Genomic DNA, 19,555 nt, shown 5'->3' on the forward strand with positions numbered 1-19,555 from the left:
CGGCGACACAGAAACTGGAGAGCGAGGAGGTCAGGTGGACAGTCCTGGTTAAATCTGGGCTTCTACAAAGAGCTGGAGGGGAAAAAAATGAATATCTAAATGTGCTTCTAATCCTGGTCCGTCCAGTTTGTTTTGTTGAAACAAAAGCAAAGACAATCCAGTTTTTCTTAGAGCCATTTTATCAGAAGCAGCTCAAAACACACATTTAAAAATATGTTGGAAGAAAAAGGGAAAAAAAAGTAAATCATTTTTTCACCCACTCAATCACAGATTTTTTATTTTATTTTTTAAGACATACTTTGAACCCCAGAACTCACATCTTTGAAAAAAAAAAAAAAATCAAAGAAAAATTAAAACCAAAACCCCAAAAAACAGAAACACTAACTAGGAAAACCCCAAACCAGACCCCCATTCCTCAAACCCTCTGCTATTACAGAACCAAAACCCATATCCCTGTGTCACATATTGTTTCAATGAGACCAGTGGGGTTCGATTTTAGTCAACAGGCAAACAGATGCAGCCGGCCGGCGGAGGCTGCTCTGGTATCAGCGAGGCTCAGAGGAGACGTGAGAGGTTTTTCTTAGAAAGAACTAAGTTGTTTAAAGCAGGAAATAAAGTTATTTGTTTTCTAGATAAAACCAGGAAACAGTTGGCTCGGCTTACTGTGAGGCCAGCCTATAGCCGAGTCTGCAGGTCAAAATAAATGATACTGTTTCAAAGGAGAAACTTTATTGTTGGCGTTAAAAATAAAGTATGAAATGTTAATTTATGAGCTTTAAAGTTGCAGATAGGTTGGATTTTGTTACTTCGCTGTCTCCTGAGGCCTCTGGTTGGTCGAAGGCCTGTCAACGTCATATGAAACGCACCCCCCATACGACGCCTCCAGTTTAGGAAAGGCTCCAAAATGTCCATCGCCCCGGGGGCCAAGTGGACGTCTAGTCGTCCCTAGAACAGATATCTGACTCCAAGAAAGCAAATAAACATATTTCCAAAAGTATTGTCGAACTTTTCTTTTATTTCACCAATGAAAGGTGAATTTTTTGTTTTCCGTTTGTTTTCAAGGAGCCGACAGAAAGTAGCCTACATCACTGAGTCAACTGCTTGTGTCTGTTTCTGATGAGTCGGCGGAAAATTAACTTATGAACAAATAACAACGGTCCTGTAATTTGTTTGCTTGTAAACACAGATAATGTTACTGGAAGAGCTTCCCACCATGTGCTTAAATGGTAAAAGCAAAAAAAATAAAAAATTTAATCCAGTAATTAAAAGGGAATCAGTTGCCTAACTTCCTCAGTACATCCTAAATCTTTTTTTTTTTTTTTTTAAAGAAGAAGCTGTGGAGTCGTCTTCCATTAAAAAATGTCAGAGTGAGTGACTAATATGTAAATGATAGAGCACTTTGATGTCCTGCAAAGTGTGCCCTGCATCTGGGAACATGCGGAATGCTTTAAGCCCATTACCCATTCTTCCAGTCCGACTGGAGCTACCGCAGCCTGGGGGAGGACATAAAAGCAAACCCCCATCATCTTTCAAAGCTCTTACGCCTTTAATTTGTTTAGACAAACAGCCCAAAACATGCCAGGCTAAAACCATGGAACGAGCCCGGGGTCCCCCGAGCAGGTTCCTGCCCCCAACTACGACCGCTGCTCAGGGAATGTCAAACAAACGGAGCCAATCTGGGCCTCGGTCCTCACTATGTAGAGCGGAATAATAATAAATACATTTTTTAAAAAAGAGAACGAAATAGGGGCCACGTCTAGATTAGAATTAGACCCTTTTTTGCAGTGTAGAAGGAAAATAATGTCACAAATCTGAAGTTATTTGTAAAGGAAACATCCAAGTTGTCACACCAGTCCGCCCACTTCTTCCTCTGGGAATCCTCAGTTTAAAGTCTTTTTTTTTTTTTTTTTTTACTGCAGCACCTCCACCCAGATGGCATGCATGATATGAGGGGAACAGTTTGTAAATGATGGTGCGACTACAGCGACTCGGTCAAATTAGAGGCTTCCAGTGCACTCCAATATGTGCCATATGTAGGAACGTGTCAGCAGCAGCAGCAGCAGCAGCAGTCTGGAGCTCAGACTGTCCTGATGTTGTGGTCGTAGATGACGACATGGATGTAGAGGTCCGACTGCAGGAATGTCCTGTGTGAGTCCTCGCCCGGTCCGCACTGCAACCCAGCAGCACAGAGGTGGAGCAGTTAGCATGCAGGGCTTGTTTGGACAGTGTTAGCTATACTAGTGTATAATGGTGCATTCAGACTAAAATGCAAAGTGAATTTCCACTTTGCTTCTTCCGTTTAAATCCACGTTTTTCGCCGTGTTTGCTCGTCGGTCTGAACTTGGACCGATCTCAAAACGTAACGCAAAAAAAAAAAAAAAAAAAAAATCAAGTCCTTTGCTGCTTTTTTCCCTCTTATTAGAAAAATGTTTGCTCAAGCTAACGTTTTCAGGTCCGTGTGGAAGACGCCGATTCACGGGCGCCACTTCTGCCACTTTCCGTTGACTTTACATTTACATTTACACTTCCTGTACGATTAAGCTTCACTTTCAGGCTGAACATACCGTGAAGGAAGGTTCGTTAAAGAAGCATTAGACTAATTTCACCCGCGATGGGTCCATGTCACAGTTGAAGTTGTAATCAAGCGGCTACTTGAAGCTGAAACATGTTCCTCTGGGCTGCATGGAGGGTGGTCGACGGCTGTTTGTACTTCTTATTTTACCATTGAAAGGTGATTTTTTTTTTCTTCCGTTGTGCCATCTTGGTCTAGCAACAGCACAGTGTGTTCAATTTTATCGATTATTTATAGCCTATGTCTATCAACATCTGTGATCTGTTCATTGTTTATGTCAGTGTTTTGTGTTTGTATGTTGTTTTATGTTCTATGCCACTCCTGCAAATGAATTGCCCCATTGGGGACAAATAAAGTTGTAGAAATCGTGTTGAACACCTTCATTTCAAAGTGTTTTGAGGGACGTTGCATTACTGAACCATTAGGTATTTAGCTTTTAGAGGGAGTGGGAATTTTTACATTTAATTATCACTGAAAAATACAATGAGTGATGCTGCTGATTGGATTTTGTACCAATTTGTCTATGTAGCTGGATAATTCTTATGATATAGTCTATTTTGACGTATTTAACACTGTATCTACTGTAGTTTTGATATTATTTTGACTAATTGTTCAATCCTGATGTGCAGGTCTGCATGATTTGTGCACGTTGGTTCTTATCTTAGCCTTCACAACCTGCCGATACCCATAATACCCTTCTTCACACTGTTTGGAAATACATTTATATGTGGCAGCTGCTGGACAAATACGATAGTTTCTAACAAAGTCTATAGATAGGTTAACATACATACAGTGTGTTTCCCATTAGACAGAATAATTTGATTCAGTGTTAATCTAAAGAAAACATCTCTGAATGCAAAGCTGTCAGAGAGAGAGTGTGTTAGCAGTTATCCACAGCACATCTCTTTATAATAACAGGTAGTGCGTTAAAAAGGAGGAGGTGGAACGCTGCATAATTTGACAATGATCGTAACGCTTCATTTTCCACCAAAGATGTTTTGCGTTACTTTGAACGTCCGAGCTGACGCGGCCCCACCGCCAAGATGTGAAGCCACTGGCAGCTGGGAGCATTTATTTAAGGCTAAGTGTGTCAAAAAGCTTCTAGTGGGAGTGGATCCATGGCCAACCATTACACTCAATTTACACTTTTACCTCAAACACACTTGTGGGTGTCCTAATAAGTGAGGCGGTCTTCCTTTGCAAGTTCAAAAGAGCATCAATAAAAATAGACCAATAAAAAAGAAAGGAAGAGAAAAAACAAAAAATAAAACGACATCATAGACGCATTAAGAGAAAATGGGAATCGCTGGCGGACTTAAATGATAAGCGTCTATTTTTTACAGAAACCAACATGTGTCATTAACACTCACGTCATCCCAGAAGCTTCCTCTGCTCCTCAAACGTCAGCTTCAAGAGGTTTTGCTTCAATTGAATCAAGTCATTGTCATAAGTGAAATATGAACCAGCCCAAACTCCCCCCAACCCACTTTTTTTTTTTATTTGGCCCGGACAGAAAAAAAGTGGTCATGGTATATGACAAAGGCAGAAAAACAAACAAACCACCCAAACGGAGTTGATGTTGAGTCTTGATTTTGGAAAGGTTTCCCCCTGCGGATCTGCAATGCGGCCACATGAGCAGCTAAGTGAGCTCATGGTGGGTTAAAAAAGCCGGATCGGTTGTGCGCTCGCTGCTCCGTGCCGACCGAGCCAATGTGGGCTGAGCCGAGCTGAGCTGGGATCTGGGCACACGGGGTGGTTTGCTGTGTCTGGCTTCCCTATGCCTTCTCTTGTGTTTTTAATAGACAGCCTGGTCGGGGCGGTGCTCGACCGCAGCTAGAACACTAGTGCTGCCATTTTGGCGATTGGCCTCAAAAACGCAGTCCCCACAGCTCCGTCGGCAATTTCAAAATAGTTCAGCAGCCCCACCAGCCCCCCCCTCCCACACCCCCCTCCCCAGCAGAGAGGGGAAACTGGAGAGAAAAAAACAGCGTCTGTCAGTCGTTAGTCTTCCGAGGGCCCCCGTCAGGCTGCGAGGTGGAGGAAGCACCTGTCTCGACCCCTTGATCCTCAATTCTTTGTGCAGGTGGAAAGCAAATATCTTTCCCTCCCACTGATTTCTCTCTGTCTTTCTCTCTCTTTCTCTCTACAAGTGATTCTCCTACAGCGTTGACCCCCCCTCCCCCCCCCAGAAATGTACTCTGTCTCTCTTGATCTCAATTAATCAAGACTCATTAAAAGCCAAGTAGAGAGGTGTCAACGTTAAAGGGATAGTTCACCCAAAATTGAAATTTCACTCATTATCTACTCACCCTCATGTGGACTAAGGGCTGGGAGAAGTTTCAGAGTCCTCCGTGGCTTCTCTGAGTTACAGGGGGTCTCGGCGTAGCAGTGCATGTCCATATGATGGTTGCAAATGGATACCAACTGTCTTCGTAACAAAAAGACACACCAAAAAACATCCAAATACCTCCATGCTGCTCGTATGTAATGTTCGTCTTGTATTGAAGCCCCGAAATGCGAAATTGTCCCGAAAAAAATTAACTAAGTCTATTTTTCAAGCTTGTTTGTAGTTTGTAGCTCCTCTTCCCAGTTCGTCAAATTTGGACAAACCGGGAAGAGGAGCTTCGAGAAGCTTCCGCTACAAAACAAGCTTGAAATATAGACTTATTTAATTTTTTTCGGGACAATTTCGCATTTCGGGGCTTCAATACAAGACGAACATTACATACGAGCAGCATGGAGGTATTTGGATGTTTTTTGGTGTGTCTTTTTGTTACGAAGACAGTTGGTATCCATTTGCAACCATTATATGGACATGCACTGCTACGCCAAGACCCCCTGTAACTCAGAAAAGGCACGAATAAAATTCTGAAACTTCTCCCAGCCCTTAGTCGACATGAGGGTGAGTAGATAATGAGTGAAATTAAAATTTTGGGTGAACTATCCCTTTAATGGATTGGATAGAGGCGGTACTGTAGGAGGAGGTGATGCGTTCAAAGCATCCTGGGTCGTCCTAAACCAACAGGACGTTGTGGGTACATGATGAGTCAGTCGTTGGACACATGAATCAGTTTATAAAACTGTTCTTGGAGCAGAAAAAAAGGAATTTGAAGAGTTTTTATTTTTTATTTTTTTGTGTTTTGACCTATAGCCTCTTTGCTTTCCAGGGACGTTTTTACTGCCGTCCAACAGGTGAACTGATCTAATTAGCCGGACCATTTGTCTCCCTGGGGGCTTTAAAACAAAACAGGACGACTGCAACAACACACACACACACACACACAAGATGGGAAACCTACCAAAGGGTCCACGTTCAGGATCTTTTTGTCCCTCTTGTTCTTGAAGAGCAGGCCACTGGGGTCGTCGTAAATCACCTCAAAGTTTGGGCTGGAGTTGGAAGTGGACGTCTGCGTCTTCCAGTTGTAGTAGCTGCAGAGGGAAACGGTACATAACAGTAAGAGTTAGGTGTTTTTAAAAATGACTGGAAGCCACTGAGTCATTTTTATGTTGCTCTCCGTCTGTGTCGCGCTGCCATTCAGGCCAAGGGGGCAGTTGTCGGTCTGAGAAGTGAAGCTCACTTCCGCGTTCAAAAAACTGCAATCCCCTCTAATTCCTCTGGGGGCTGGTGTCAGAAGGGAGCATTCCCCATAGAGCCCCATGTTAAAATCGCCGACTTTACATCCTCAGTAAACATGTTAAAAGCCTGGTGTCAGAACGTTTTTTTGTCTCAAATCGATAGTTTCTACCCCCGCACACACTCTGAGGGGGGTGAATTTTTTTTTAACTCTACCGTTTTACTGTTATTAGGTTAAAACTCTGACCAATTAGGGCGCGGAAACGTTGAGTGACAGGTCCGAGCAGCTCCGGAGACAGGCTGCTTCGAGGCCAGTGGGCGGGTTCTCGGCCAGCCAATCCAACATGGCGCTGTTCAGGCCGCCATATTTGAGTCACAAAAACGACTCCCCAAAACCAATGGGTGACGTCACGGACGCTACGTCCATTCTTTTTACAGTCTATGGATGAGACACAGTTGGAAACTCGCGTGTTTCAATGAAAGGATGCAACCCATAGAATTCAGGCAGGGTGGGGGAGTGCTGCGACGTGGTTTCATGTTTTTATTTTTTGTTGTTGTCAAATAAAAACAGTTGAAAATAGGTCAGCTTTACATGAGAAACCAAGAAAACCAATCCGTATTGTTGCTGACTTTGCATTCACTGTCTCTCGCTCTCTCACTCTGAGCTGTGACGCACTAGAGTCCAGGCCTGGAAATACTCACTATGGATGTGATGTAACAATCTTTACCTACAACAGTATCTAGGTTCCAAAGAGGAGATAAAAACCACTAAAACCAACCACACAGTAATTCAAAGAGAAATTCAAAAACAATACCAGGAAATTAAAGGGATAGTTCAACATTTTGGCAAATTGGCCCATTGCTATAATCCCTATAGTCATAGCAGTAGGTTTGTTCCCTTTAATTGTCGGTGCAAGCTATTTTTAGAACGGCGGAGCAGAGCCGTGAGCTGCTCAGAGCTACGCTACGGAGGCTCATGGGATTTCTTGGTTTCCCTCATCAAACTCATCAAATACACAATCCAACAACTCCAAAACGCTCTGGTGGACAAGTTGTGACCTGCACATTCACCACGCTATGAGATAATAACACAACGTTACCAGACAGAGTTGTTTTAGAGGTAAATTCATGCAAAACCGCTGATGCACGTTGCCTTCAGGGACAGTTTTTCAGCAAGTAGTCTCTGCATTTACCTCTAAAACAACTCTGTCTGGTAACGTTGTGTTATTATCTCATAGCGTGGTGAATGTGCAGGTCACAACTTGTCCACCAGAGCATTGTGGAGTTGTTGGATTGTGTATTTGATGAATTTGATGAGGGAAACCAAGAAATCAGGACCCCCAGGACCCCCTTGCAAAAGAGATTCTGAATCTCAATGGGATTATTCCTGGTTAAATAAAAAATCCCATGAGCCTCCGTAGCGTAGCTCTGAGCAGCTCGCGGCTCTGCTCCGCCGTTCTAAAAATAGCTTGCACCGACAATTAAAGGTAACGAACCTACTGCTATGACTATAGGGATTATGGCAATGGGCCAATTTGCCAAAATGTTGAACTATCTCTTTAAAACGTCTTTAAAAAGTTCTCCTGAATATCTAAAGGAGCATACTGGACCAAACTAAAACAAACAAACAAACCAGAAGCCGCTGAACCAGAAGTGATGTAATCATGTCTCTCTGGAGCCGAGCGCTTAATGGTCTGGACACGATCAATAGAGTTCTGGGTGAAACACGTCAAGGGCTGTTGAGTTAATAAGATAATAATGGATTTACAGTACACAACCCCGCTCACAGACATTTGTGGCTGACGTACTTCAAACGCGCAGCAAGTCAAAACAGCCGACAGCTGACAGGTCTCTGAATTTACCTCAAACTCAAAAGCATCAAGAGTTTTGTTTTGGGTTGGACTCTGATCGTCTCGTTGCATCGCTGCAACTCGTGAAACAGTGAAAAGACGGGTGTGGTGCCATTTTCCAGTCATGAGCAGAAATACAAGTCAAACTTTGCAAGGTAAGCATGTTATTTATTTGTTCGTCTCAAATTGAACTCAGTGACACTTTGTGTTTCAGCAGTGTTTTGACAGTCACATCTCTGAAGATAAAAACGATTTGAAGATTACAATGATTTTAATGTCCTCACGATGTGTTTTATATAAAACAAGACGTATCAAGACATTATTTTGACCTACACTAAACCAATAACAGTCTCATAAAAAACAGATGCAGAAAGCTGGGGCTTCTTGTGTCACAGATCTAAGCAGCCAATCCTGTTAAAGGGATAGTTCACCCAAAATTGAAATTTCACTCATTATCTACTCACCCTCATGTCGACTAAGGGCTGGGAGAAGTTTCAGAGTCCTCCGTGGCTTCTCTGAGTTACAGGGGGTCTCGGTGCAGCAGTGCATGTCCATATAACGGTTGCAAATGGATACCAACTGTCTTCGTAACAAAAAGACACACCAAAAAACATCCAAATACCTCCATGCTGCTCGTATGTAATGTCCGTCTTGTATTGAAGCCCCGAAATGCGAAGTAACTGCGAAATAAGTCTATATTTCAAGCTTGTTTTGTAGCGGAGGGTGAGTAGATAATGAGTGAAATTTCAATTTTGGGTGAACTATCACTTTAATTCGTGGGGAAGAGGGGCGGAGCCAAACCAACCTGAAGAGTTTGCTTTGGCACAACCACTAACACTGTGTCATCCACTGCCAGGTAAAAGCTAATATACAGCATAACCACAAATAAAAGATGCTAACTGAGCTAAATCTCTGTGATACATCCACTCCTTCACCACAGATGCTCCCAGCCTTCATTTTCCTTTTTTTCCCCCCCTTACTGGGTAAATAGTTCATGGATATTTAAATCATGTCTGGAGAGGAGTTTGACTGATATCCAGTGGAAGTGGTGAGTGCTACCTGAACCATGTGGCGTTCTGTTTATCTGGATCATTTTCCCTTTACAGTCTCACAGCAGCAGGAGGCTTCGAGACAACACACACCAGCACCACATCACATTGAGGTCACGACTCGGCGGGTTTCGCAGAGGGGGAGAAAACTTCACGGATTACAGCGCATTAATACGCAGCCGCCGTCACCGTATCGACATCCAGCAGCAGCAGCAGCAGGTTAAAATAAAAGATCTTTGCTTTGCAGAGAAGAGGAGGAAGTAAAGCAACCTGCAGAGTTCTGTATCTTTTTCTAAGAAAGAAGGAGAGAGAAGGTACAAGTCTGTTTCCAATTTGATCTTGAGGGCGCTGCGTTGGAGTTCGCCAAGCCCGGCATTAAAGTAAAGCTGTGGGTAATAAGCAATTGAAACCAAAGAAAAGGGTTGAATTCCAAAATAAATGGCCGATTAATTTACAGCATCCGATTGGATCCTGCTCTGCTTTTAGGTTTTCTGTTATTTTTGACACGGCAGAGCAGGAGTCAAAGGGACACTCGCAATGAATTAATGTGCTTTAAGAGTTTATCGGTTTGAGGATGTGATGTATTAACATTTTTACTTTGATAGTCCACTGATCAAGTGCAGATTCCTCGAGCAAAGATCAATATCTATTTGACGTCCCCCCCGCCATTAATTTGGCAGATCTTTCCTTTGTGTTGATGTGAAACACAATGGGGCTGGTTGGGAATTAAAAACATCTCATTACGGTAGTTGTTGAATGGTGCATTGTTCCCATGTTAAGGTTGGATTCAGCACAACGTCGAAGCTGAGAGGGGCCAGGCATGGAAATGAGAAAACCAAAGACACAAGTCTCTAAAATTGGTTTAACTAAAAAAATGAAAAGAAAAAAGAAAAATCAAAATGAAATGAGTCCAGATTTAGCTTCACTGCTCCGTCTGTTTTCAATTCATCTGATTCATCTGAAACATCTTTATGTACCAAACCACTTTTTATTTGCACTGTACAAATTTTTATTGTTAATTTATTGCTCTGAAATGTGATATATACTGTGACACCTTGTTTTGAAAAGACTTACACAAGCACATAATATTATTATTACACTTTTCCTCTGTTTAATTCAAAGTGTTGCTGTCCAAGGGAAGATATATTTGGAGTAATGAGAACCAAATACTTCTCTCTGGAGCTCTATAGGTCAGAGCCAGCCAATCAGAGGAGAGGAGGCTCTGAGCTTCTCTGATTCGCTGAATGACTGCTGAGCGATGTAATTGAAATAGAGCAGATTTCAGGCAGAACATTTAGGAAAACTAAATCTTGCAAGTGTTGGATGGTGGGTCCAGGTGGTGAGGGGGCGGGGCTTTGTTGTGACATCACAAAGTGACAGGAAGTCCTGACGGCTGGTTTTAAGGCTCAGTTTCTGAATACAGGCTGTGTGCATTTCTCTGTGGACTGAGGCTTTGATACTTTCACAGTATTAATATAGAACCTAGAGCTGCTTTATAATCACACTACACATGGACATCTACCTTTATACTGTATGGAGCTTTAACACAAACATCTACCTTTATACCGTATGGAGCTTTAATACAAACATCTACCTTTATACTGTATGGAGCTTTAACACAAACATCTACCTTTATACTGTATGGAGCTTTAACACAAACATCTACCTTTATACTGTATGGAGCTTTAACACAAACATCTACCTTTACACTGTATGGAGCTTTAATACAAACATCTACCTTTATACCATATGGAGCTTTAATACAAACATCTTTATACTGTGTGGAGCTTTAGTATCTTACAGAGCTGTACAGCACAGTAACACAACACCACATGTCACACGACAAGAGTTGCTTCAGCCGTAGCAACAGTTTGCGTTCCAAGAACAAAGTTGCACCTCAGGGAGGAAGCTCAGTGTAAATTTGGGAGAAGGTAGATTGTGCTGTGGAGGGTGAGCCGGGGGGGTGGGAGTGATGAAGAGGGGGTCAGAAACAAGCTGTAAATTTGGGACCATAACGTTGTGGAGAGGTGCCAGCATGCTGCAGATTATATGGCACTTGCTGCAATGCTTTACCGGAGCCAACACATGATGGACATTACACATAAAGAATTAATGACCTACACTGTGTAAAATATATCTCACAACTTACATTTATATTGTGAAACCTCTGCTGTCTTTGGCTGTCTGGCTGGTGTCAAGATGTTTTCTGCAGGATCTTCTTTCAGAGGTAATCTCTTGTGGCACATAAAAACCTGTTTGCAAATACCCATTTGCATTTGGGCCGTGAAAATATTTTCTGACTGCAACATATTAGGCATGCCTCCCTACAAATTAAAAGCAAACGTATAGTTCAAGCAACATAAAAACTTGCCCATGTGGCCTTTCCAAAACCCACAGACCCCTACTATGCAACTTTGGGAAATGTAAATACTTATTTTTTGCAGATTGGACTATGAAAAGGGCCAGGTATTCAGAGACGGACTCTACTGCTCGCTGCATGGTTTTCCTGGATTGGCCACTTGTCATATTCTCAAAGACAGTTTTTCTGAATAAGGGGGAACGCTCCATCTCTGGAGGCCTGCACCAGGACTGAATATCTTGACCCAGATCTAGACCCAGATCCAGCTCCGGGGGGAAAAATTCAGTCTATTTGCAGACCACATTTCATGGCAACAAATGCGGGCTAAAGTGCTGAACAGAGACATACAGAAAGACAGCTACAATCTTAACTGCAAAACAAATTAAAAATGTATCAGGACTATGTAAAATACTTTCATGGTGACAGGTAAACACTTATTAAAGACTTTCTTTGGACTCGGTCTTGATTGATTCTGACTTGAGACTTTCTAAAACAGTTTAAGTTAATTGTGACAAGTGTAGGACGAGTCTCATGTCTTATAAACTTGGTGCACTTTGATATGGACGTCTCCAATGACTTAACACCTGTTTTTTATTTCGTCTGGAACAGATTGCTTGACAGTTTTCACACCAAGCAAAAAGAACCAGACATTAGCAAATGCATCAAACAGACATTACTTTAATCAATTAAAAGAATAAATTCTGTTGTAAAATCTACTACATCACAAAACCTAATGATGATGAACAGTGTTAGAAGTTTTGTCTATATTTAAATGGTTGTTGAATTTTGAGGGGGGAAGTTAATGAACCCTTTCATGTATTTAATGGTCATAAAGTTTGAACTGATCGTGATATAAATAGTAGTAACTTTGGTGCAATCTTCTCAGGATATCTGGTCTGAATATTCCTCTTCAGCTCAGTCCACAGCATCTCAACAGGATTATGGTCTGGGCTTTATTTGACTGACTTTACCATTCTCAAATAAATCAACGTCATTGTCCCGCTGCATCGCCAGCTTCTCCTGAGCTTCAGCAGGTGGACATCCGTCCTGAGTTGGAGCAAGAGACCTTGATGACGCGGAGCCAAATCCCAGAGGCAAAGTCAAAAATCATAACGTGTCCTTCACCTTTGAGGAGAAGATGTTTTCATTTTTGCATACAAAGATTGCCTTACATTTTGCATAGAGTGATACATGTTCCTCCAAAGAATTAAAGCTTTGTTTCACCATCCATCCATCCATCCATCCATCCATCCGGTCTTTGTAAAACTCTGAGTGCAGTCGACCCATGAACAGACAAGTTGACCAGCCTCAATGAGTCTTTAAGCCTTAAGCAGTTCCTCCGGTTCTCCGCCATGGTACTGATCATGCTGTGTTGTGTCTTTGGAGCCGTCTTAGCTGGACGTCCTCATCTATGAAGAGAAGCCACAGAACCAAATGGTGTCCATTTATAGACAGTCTGTCTGTCTGACTGTGGACTGATATAGACCTGAACTCTGTAATCAATGAGATGACTCTGTAATCCCTTCAGCTTTATGCAAAAAACAAGACGTGATCTTCAGTCGTCTGGGATCTTCGTTTGCAAAGCTCGTTTTTATTTTAATTTCAACCCACAGCTCCGACCTCGTTTCCACGACTGGACTTAACTTCTGCCTCCTGATTAATGAGTTGGTCATTCTTTTTCATCCTACACTGTGAATCTTTGAATGATGCCTTATTGAGGCTCCATTCAGAGCAGTGTTATGGGTTGAAACACATTGCGTTTGTTCATATTTGCCACTTGGATGAAGATCTGATAGATGAAGGTGAGTCTGTAGGTGTCACTCACATTGAACACAACTAAACCTCAAGTCTCAGATATCGGTTGAACGCCTCCTGGCAGCTGTTGCATGATCCTCTTCTACACCAAACACATGCCCTGGATGCCTCTGACCAGTACACACAGTGTTGGGGGAATACACTGATGCATAAAATTATAAGGTATGATAGAACAAGAGGTCTGGCTTCTTTTTTTTTTTTTTTGTTCAAGTTGCCAACGGAGCTGAGTAGAGCAGGTTGAGAATAGACTGCTGCAATGCCCCAATTATGAAATACAAATTGAGGTTTTTCCCTTAAAATTATATTGTCTGAAACCTGCTCTCAGACACATGCATAACTTCTTCTCTTTGTAAATTAGATCTGACAGTGTTTCAGTGACTATTTATACCGAGATGCCATACAACAATTAACATTTTTTTGGTCAACCACTTTTATTCCATGGTGAACCGCTATACTTTTGCTGGAGAATGGGACAGATGTGAGATATTTTAACACTGTACATGAAAAAGACTGACAGGGATTTTTTTTTTTTTTTGAAGCAACGCCGACAATTTTGTTCATACGTTAACTTGGATGTGTTTATTGGCTCCACCTCCCTCAGTGTCCCATATGAACTGTCACCGGGGCAACTAACTGCACGGTCGGTGCACATTTGGTCACAAAGAAAGCTCCTGCAGCTGGATGGCACCACACCCAGACACATGGACCAGTAAAAGTGTGAGAACCTGGATTTGGTGGAAACAATGACGGTGCTCCCAGCGCCGCGTCCATGGTTCCCTATGCATTTACCATGGCTATTTGACACGTGCACTGTGTCCTTTCACTTTCCACAGTTACCGTGCTTAGCTCTATTGTTATCTCCAGGCGGTCATTTTCCAGGGTAATGTCAACAGTCTCATTATAGGGCTCAGAGGAGCTGGACTCTCTGCGCTGGACGATATATATCATAAAAGAGCAAATACCTAGAATGTGTATTCGCTCAGTTTTTTTTTTTCTTCTCTCTCTCTCTGTCTGTAGAGGCCGAAGAGTAAAAGTCCAGTAACTGTTTCTGAAGTTAATGTTTCCAGTATAAATCACAAAAAAGGCCTCTTCGGTGTTGAGAGGCAGAGTGTAATGGGTTGAATTTACTTTTAAGCCTTGTGGGGGTGTCATGGGCCTGACTGACTCAACGGCGAATCGCAGATGGTTGACGACCCCGTTAACAAACCCATACAAACGCCTTTAATTCATTTTCCTGTTAGTTTTAGTTTCCTCTGGGAATTTATTAATATTAAAGCACGAGTAACGTGTGTCCGTCTTCATGGGTCGTGCACTGCTGGGATGTTCCTGTTACTGTCGCTTTTGTTGTTCAGTGAAAATGATCAAATAAAGTTAGAGAAATCAGTTTCAAGTGAAGAACTAACTGAATATCAGATTAAAAATATATTTTTTTCAGTCTGTACTAACACTACTCTGGACTTTCTTTTAGTGTATACATAAATACAATCTTTTAATGTGTTTCATTAATCAGTGCACTAAATAAAATGTAATAATCACTGTTTATTGATTTGATCAATTTCTAATGTATTTGAAGATTCTTTATCTATATACTAATATATGTTCACTAGGTTTTTTTGTTTTTGTTTTTTTTACTTTTCTTGAATCTATAGATTTTTTTTTTTTTTTTGATAAATCAATAATAAAAATCTGCCCAACAGGCAGCAGAGGATATAACAGGGATATAAAATCAAGGTGATAATTGTTTTAAACTGATGCTGTTACATGTTTTTGGGTTACATATGTCTTTATATGTGTATATTTTGTCTTTATATGTAAAACACAGTGATGTTATATAAATAAAGTTACCCATGGCATTGATAAAATGGGAACAAAGTGAACTCAATGACTTTTAAACACTTAACAGAAACAGATAGATGAGCTAAATATTGTCTATTGTTATATATCAAGGCACACACACACACACCATTACAAACCACTGTGATACTATCCTGTAATGTCTGTGAGTGGAGCTCAGGAGGCTAACATCACCTCCACTGAGCGAGGTCAGAGGTCAACTCCTGTTTGTTAAATGAGTCCCAAAGAACACAGTGGACCGGCCCAGCGTCTTATTAACTCATATTCAAAGAATGCTCGTTAATGACAGCTTATCAGTCGGCTATGATAACACACACACACACTCACACATGACGACCAGGATTTATGCTCATAGATAAGAGCTGCTGGTGTCACTGCCACCATTTCAGATGTTCACCGTTAACGACATGGACGGAGCCAATCAAACTTGGCAGGAGGTCTTGGAGGTAGAGCCGGCGGAACATTGAGTTAATCTGTCAAACACAGTCCAAACAGTATCAGCTGCTCAGAACAAACAGTCCCGACTGGCTTTTATTTTTTATTTTTTTACACCCTCCCAGGACGCAGCTCTTAATAAAGTGCGTGTGCGCCATGTGTGAAGATCGACACAACGTGACACAGAACGTATCACACCGACCGCCATTAAAGCTCACACACAAGACACAATGCTGCTGCAGGGCCGAAAGGAGCTGCCAAATCACCTTCGGAGCTGGAACAGTTTCTCTTTTGTATTAAAAGTTAATAAAATAGGACAGCAGTGCAAATATTTTCACAGCAGAGAGAACGAAGCCAGACACACAGGTGCGTTGCAGAGGCCGAGCGTGGTGGAGGCAGTATGGGGTTTGGCCGCGGAGGAGGCATGCGCTGTGTTCGCAGGAGATCCTTCAAGTTCAATGTTTCACTCCTTTTTTGCCAAATGCACGCAGGGCAGAGAGAAAGAGAGTCATATGATCCAGCTTAGCAAAGAGCTGTTGAGGTTAATTGAATGATAAAGGCATGGTTGCTGCTTCTCTCAGATAAAAATCAGCCTGTTTGTATTGCGAGGTCGAAAGATTCAACCACAGCTATAAAAAAAATCCACTTGTTAACTTTTTTTTTTTCTTTTTTAGAGGCAGTAATGTGCTTGAAGCTTTCCTGCAAAACACACTTAAAGAGGAGAAGGAGTCAATTAGGACTGCCATATATGTCGTCTTCTCTACTAAACACAGGGAGAGGGAGAGGGAGAGGGAGAGGGAGAGATAGCGGGAGGAAGGAGGCGAGCAGCAGCAGCCAGAGCGCATAAACAGATGGTCACTTTGCTGGGGAACATTAAATAGACATCAGAGATGCTGTAGGCACATCTGGAGTGGCAGGAAGCTGGGTACACGGAGCTGCAGATCTGTGGGATAATTAGATGAAGGTCAGGACTTTAGTGTGTGTGCATTTAAAAGTGTGTGCGTGTGTGTGTGTGTGTCTATATCGGAAGCTCACAGTAAAAAGTAATGGAGACAGAACTGTAATGATTTGGCCTCTGAACACAGATGATGTTGTAGATGTATTTATTTCCCTACAGTCATGTGTAGTATCAGTGTCACAATTTAGGTTATTGTATCAGTGTGTGTAAACATTTGCCAAGAGAAAAGTTTTTTTTGTTAATATTGTTGTGGTTTTGTGTTATTAACTGATTTTGCATAGAAACTCTCCACAGATGCAGAGAGGGAAATTCTGGATTTGATTTCTGCCACTGCAAAAACTCAAAATCTTTCTAAGAATATATGTCTTCTTTCTTGTCAAAATGTCTCAATTTTAGTCAAAACTAATCTCTTTCCACTTAAAATAAGACTCGTCGCCTAAAAATGAACTTGTTTTTAGATCATTTTCACTTGTTTCAAACAGATTTTCACTTGAAATAAGTAGAAAAATCTGCCAGTGAAAGCAAGTTTTTTGTGCTTGTAATAAGAAAGAAAAACTTGCTCCACTATCAGATTTTTCTACTTATTTCAAGTGAAAATATGCTTGAAAGAAGTAAAAAGTGTCTAAAAACAAGCTACTTTCTAATGTGATGAGTCTTATTTTAAGTATAATGAGATTTGACTAGACTAGAAATAAGACAAATATTCTTGGTAAGATTTTGAGCATAGCCACTGATGGCCACTTTTTTTTTTTTTTAATTTACCCAGGTTTCCCCAAGAGGTCAGAGGCTTACAACATGTGCCTTTACAAATGATGTTTATACGACCCACCCACCCAGTGTGCCTGCTAAAATAAATCAAGCCCCTTTGAGCTGATATTTTTACTCTTTGCTGCCTCTTAAAGAATATAGGTGAGTGAGAAAAAACAAACAAAAACATTTAAGAGATAGATGTGTTAGATAGTGCGGATATATCCCATATCCCACATATACACCCATTATTTCAGTTTATGTATTTATTTTTGCCGGTGGAGCATTGTAGTGTGTGAGCATGTGTGAATGGGCGTCTGTGTCTCTACATTGTATTATGTTTTTTTGTTTACTTTCTATTATGAACATGTACTATTGATGATTGAACTCTTATTTTGTATTTTTGTTGTTAATAAGGACTCCCTCGTAAATTAGATGGTATCTCAATCCTTTGAAATAAAGTCGTAAAGTCATATCAGACTTAAGCCATTTCCTTTAACATCTATTAATGACAAAACATAAAATGAATGGTCTTGAGAGAGTGGGCTCTACTTCCTGTTCTTGGAAGTGATGTAAAATTCAAAATAAAGCACATTTTAATATAAAAATGACACTTATTTTGAGATGGAACTGACTGAGAAAATGTGGGAACGTTTCTACAAAACTTCTGCGCAGCGTCTTGATCAAAATTTGGGAGTTGAATTGAAAGGAAATGTCAAAGGAGAACGTCTTCAATCTGTCAATTTGCAAAGTTGGACTGGGTTGAGCTGGGTTTTCCATGCACTTCACAAAAATCAATATTTTCTTTTTCTTCTTCTTCGTCTTCTTGTCTTCTAAGTTCACATACTTTTGCTCCAAGGGAGATACTCTGCCATTTCTCTCTCTCTCTCTTTCTTTTTTTTCTCCTTCTTCTCTTGGAGACTCTGCAGACTGTGTATGTGAACCTATCCACCCTTCCTTGCTGGAGGTGGGAGGTAGAGGCCGGAGCTGGCGCTGGTGTCGCTGCTCTGTGTTCTTTGTGGCTGAGGAGGAGGAGGAGGGACAGGATTCAGAGTCCTGCGGTGGGAGGTTTAGTGCACTGAGTGGGCAGCAGCTCCAGCATCTGCTCCCTCTTAGCGGCAACCACACTGGGTGTTATTGTTCCCAACAGAGATGAAAAAAAAAAAATGGAGGGGAGGGAGCGAGGGAGGGAGGGAGGATGACATGGAGCAGGGGAGGAGAACGGGGGAGAGGTAGCAAAGCATGGAAGACGCGGTTAGAAAAGTTGGAAATAAAGAGAGAGAGATGTGTAAATCTGATGAAGGGGGTGAAAAAAGAGACGGAGGGGGTGTGAAGTCAGATGTCAGATGGGGGGAGACCTCATAAAAGCATCGTTAGGGAGGAGGCTGCGCGCTCGCCCAATGACTCACACCTAGGAGCTTGTTAAGGCTTCCACCGGCCGGACAGGAGGGACCAGTTCAAGGCCACGAGCCGGCCTGTGTGTGTCGGCCGGGACACATGGTGAGAGATGGATAAATAAAACAACAAAGCTTTGCATGTCTGACACTTTGGTTTCAAAGAAAGGGAAAACCACTTCCAAAAATAAAAGGCAGACTTGTCTTTTAACTGCCACAGCGGTTTTCCAGTAAACCAGAGATATCGTGCTTTCAATATTAACCAACACGCTGTGCTTATACAACAACTCTGAATCTCTATTTAAAGGTACATTGTGTAAGAATTACTCCCATCTAGCGGTGCGGTTGTAGATCGTAAGCAATTCAGTTGTATTTTTTATGCTGCATTCACGTGAAATCGGTTAGATGGCAGACAGACGACAGCCGCTGCAGGTAACGGCTTAAACAAGCCTCTATGTAAACAAGTGGTCCGTCAGCACGAGGCAAACCAATACACGTGACAATATGTTGTCATGGTGATGTCATATTGTTTACCTGACCCACGTTTTACCGGCTTTCTCTCCACTTCTGTGACTAAAATGACATCTGGTTTGTTACCGACGGCCGTCTGCCCGACTGCAGGTGAATGCAGCATCAGTGTTAACGCTCCATTCCTCCTCACTGCGTTACCGCGGTGACTTTTCACAGACGCCACCTCGACCTGAGCCAACAGCTCCGGTGTCTCCGCTGAGTTTCCGTGGTTTCCTACCGTCACGCTGCCACTGAACGTAAAAACATGGCGACACGACATGGCAGCCAGCACCGAGCTTACCCGCTCCATGTAGATATGAATGATATGAACGGCTCATTCAGAGCTGAAAGGAACACTTCAGTTTGTTGATGGGGGGGAATACTGATTAATGAAAAACAGACTTTTGAACTAAATAATCGATTTTCATGAATAGATAA

The 19,555-nt window shown here is 41.9% G+C and overlaps 1 protein-coding gene across 1 annotated transcript in view; it reads right to left on the reverse strand.

Annotated features, from left to right (window-relative positions):
* Nucleotides 1-1,774: 1,774 nt before the first annotated feature.
* The window catches only part of cfap299 (cilia and flagella associated protein 299), a 93,388-nt gene continuing 75,607 nt past the window's right edge, over nt 1,775-19,555 (reverse strand). The window contains exons 5-6 of the mRNA XM_085785892.1: nt 5,872-6,001; nt 1,775-2,170 (exon numbers count right to left, since the gene is read on the reverse strand). Coding sequence (XP_085642018.1) covers nt 2,078-2,170; nt 5,872-6,001 — 223 coding nt within the window. The 3' untranslated portion in view covers nt 1,775-2,077. The remainder of the gene's footprint in view (nt 2,171-5,871; nt 6,002-19,555) is intronic.

The sequence above is a fragment of the Trachurus japonicus genome, chromosome 9, assembly GCF_045865225.1.
Source record: "Trachurus japonicus isolate A0001 chromosome 9, Traja_1.0".
In the NCBI taxonomy this organism is placed as follows: Eukaryota; Metazoa; Chordata; class Actinopteri; order Carangiformes; family Carangidae; genus Trachurus; species Trachurus japonicus.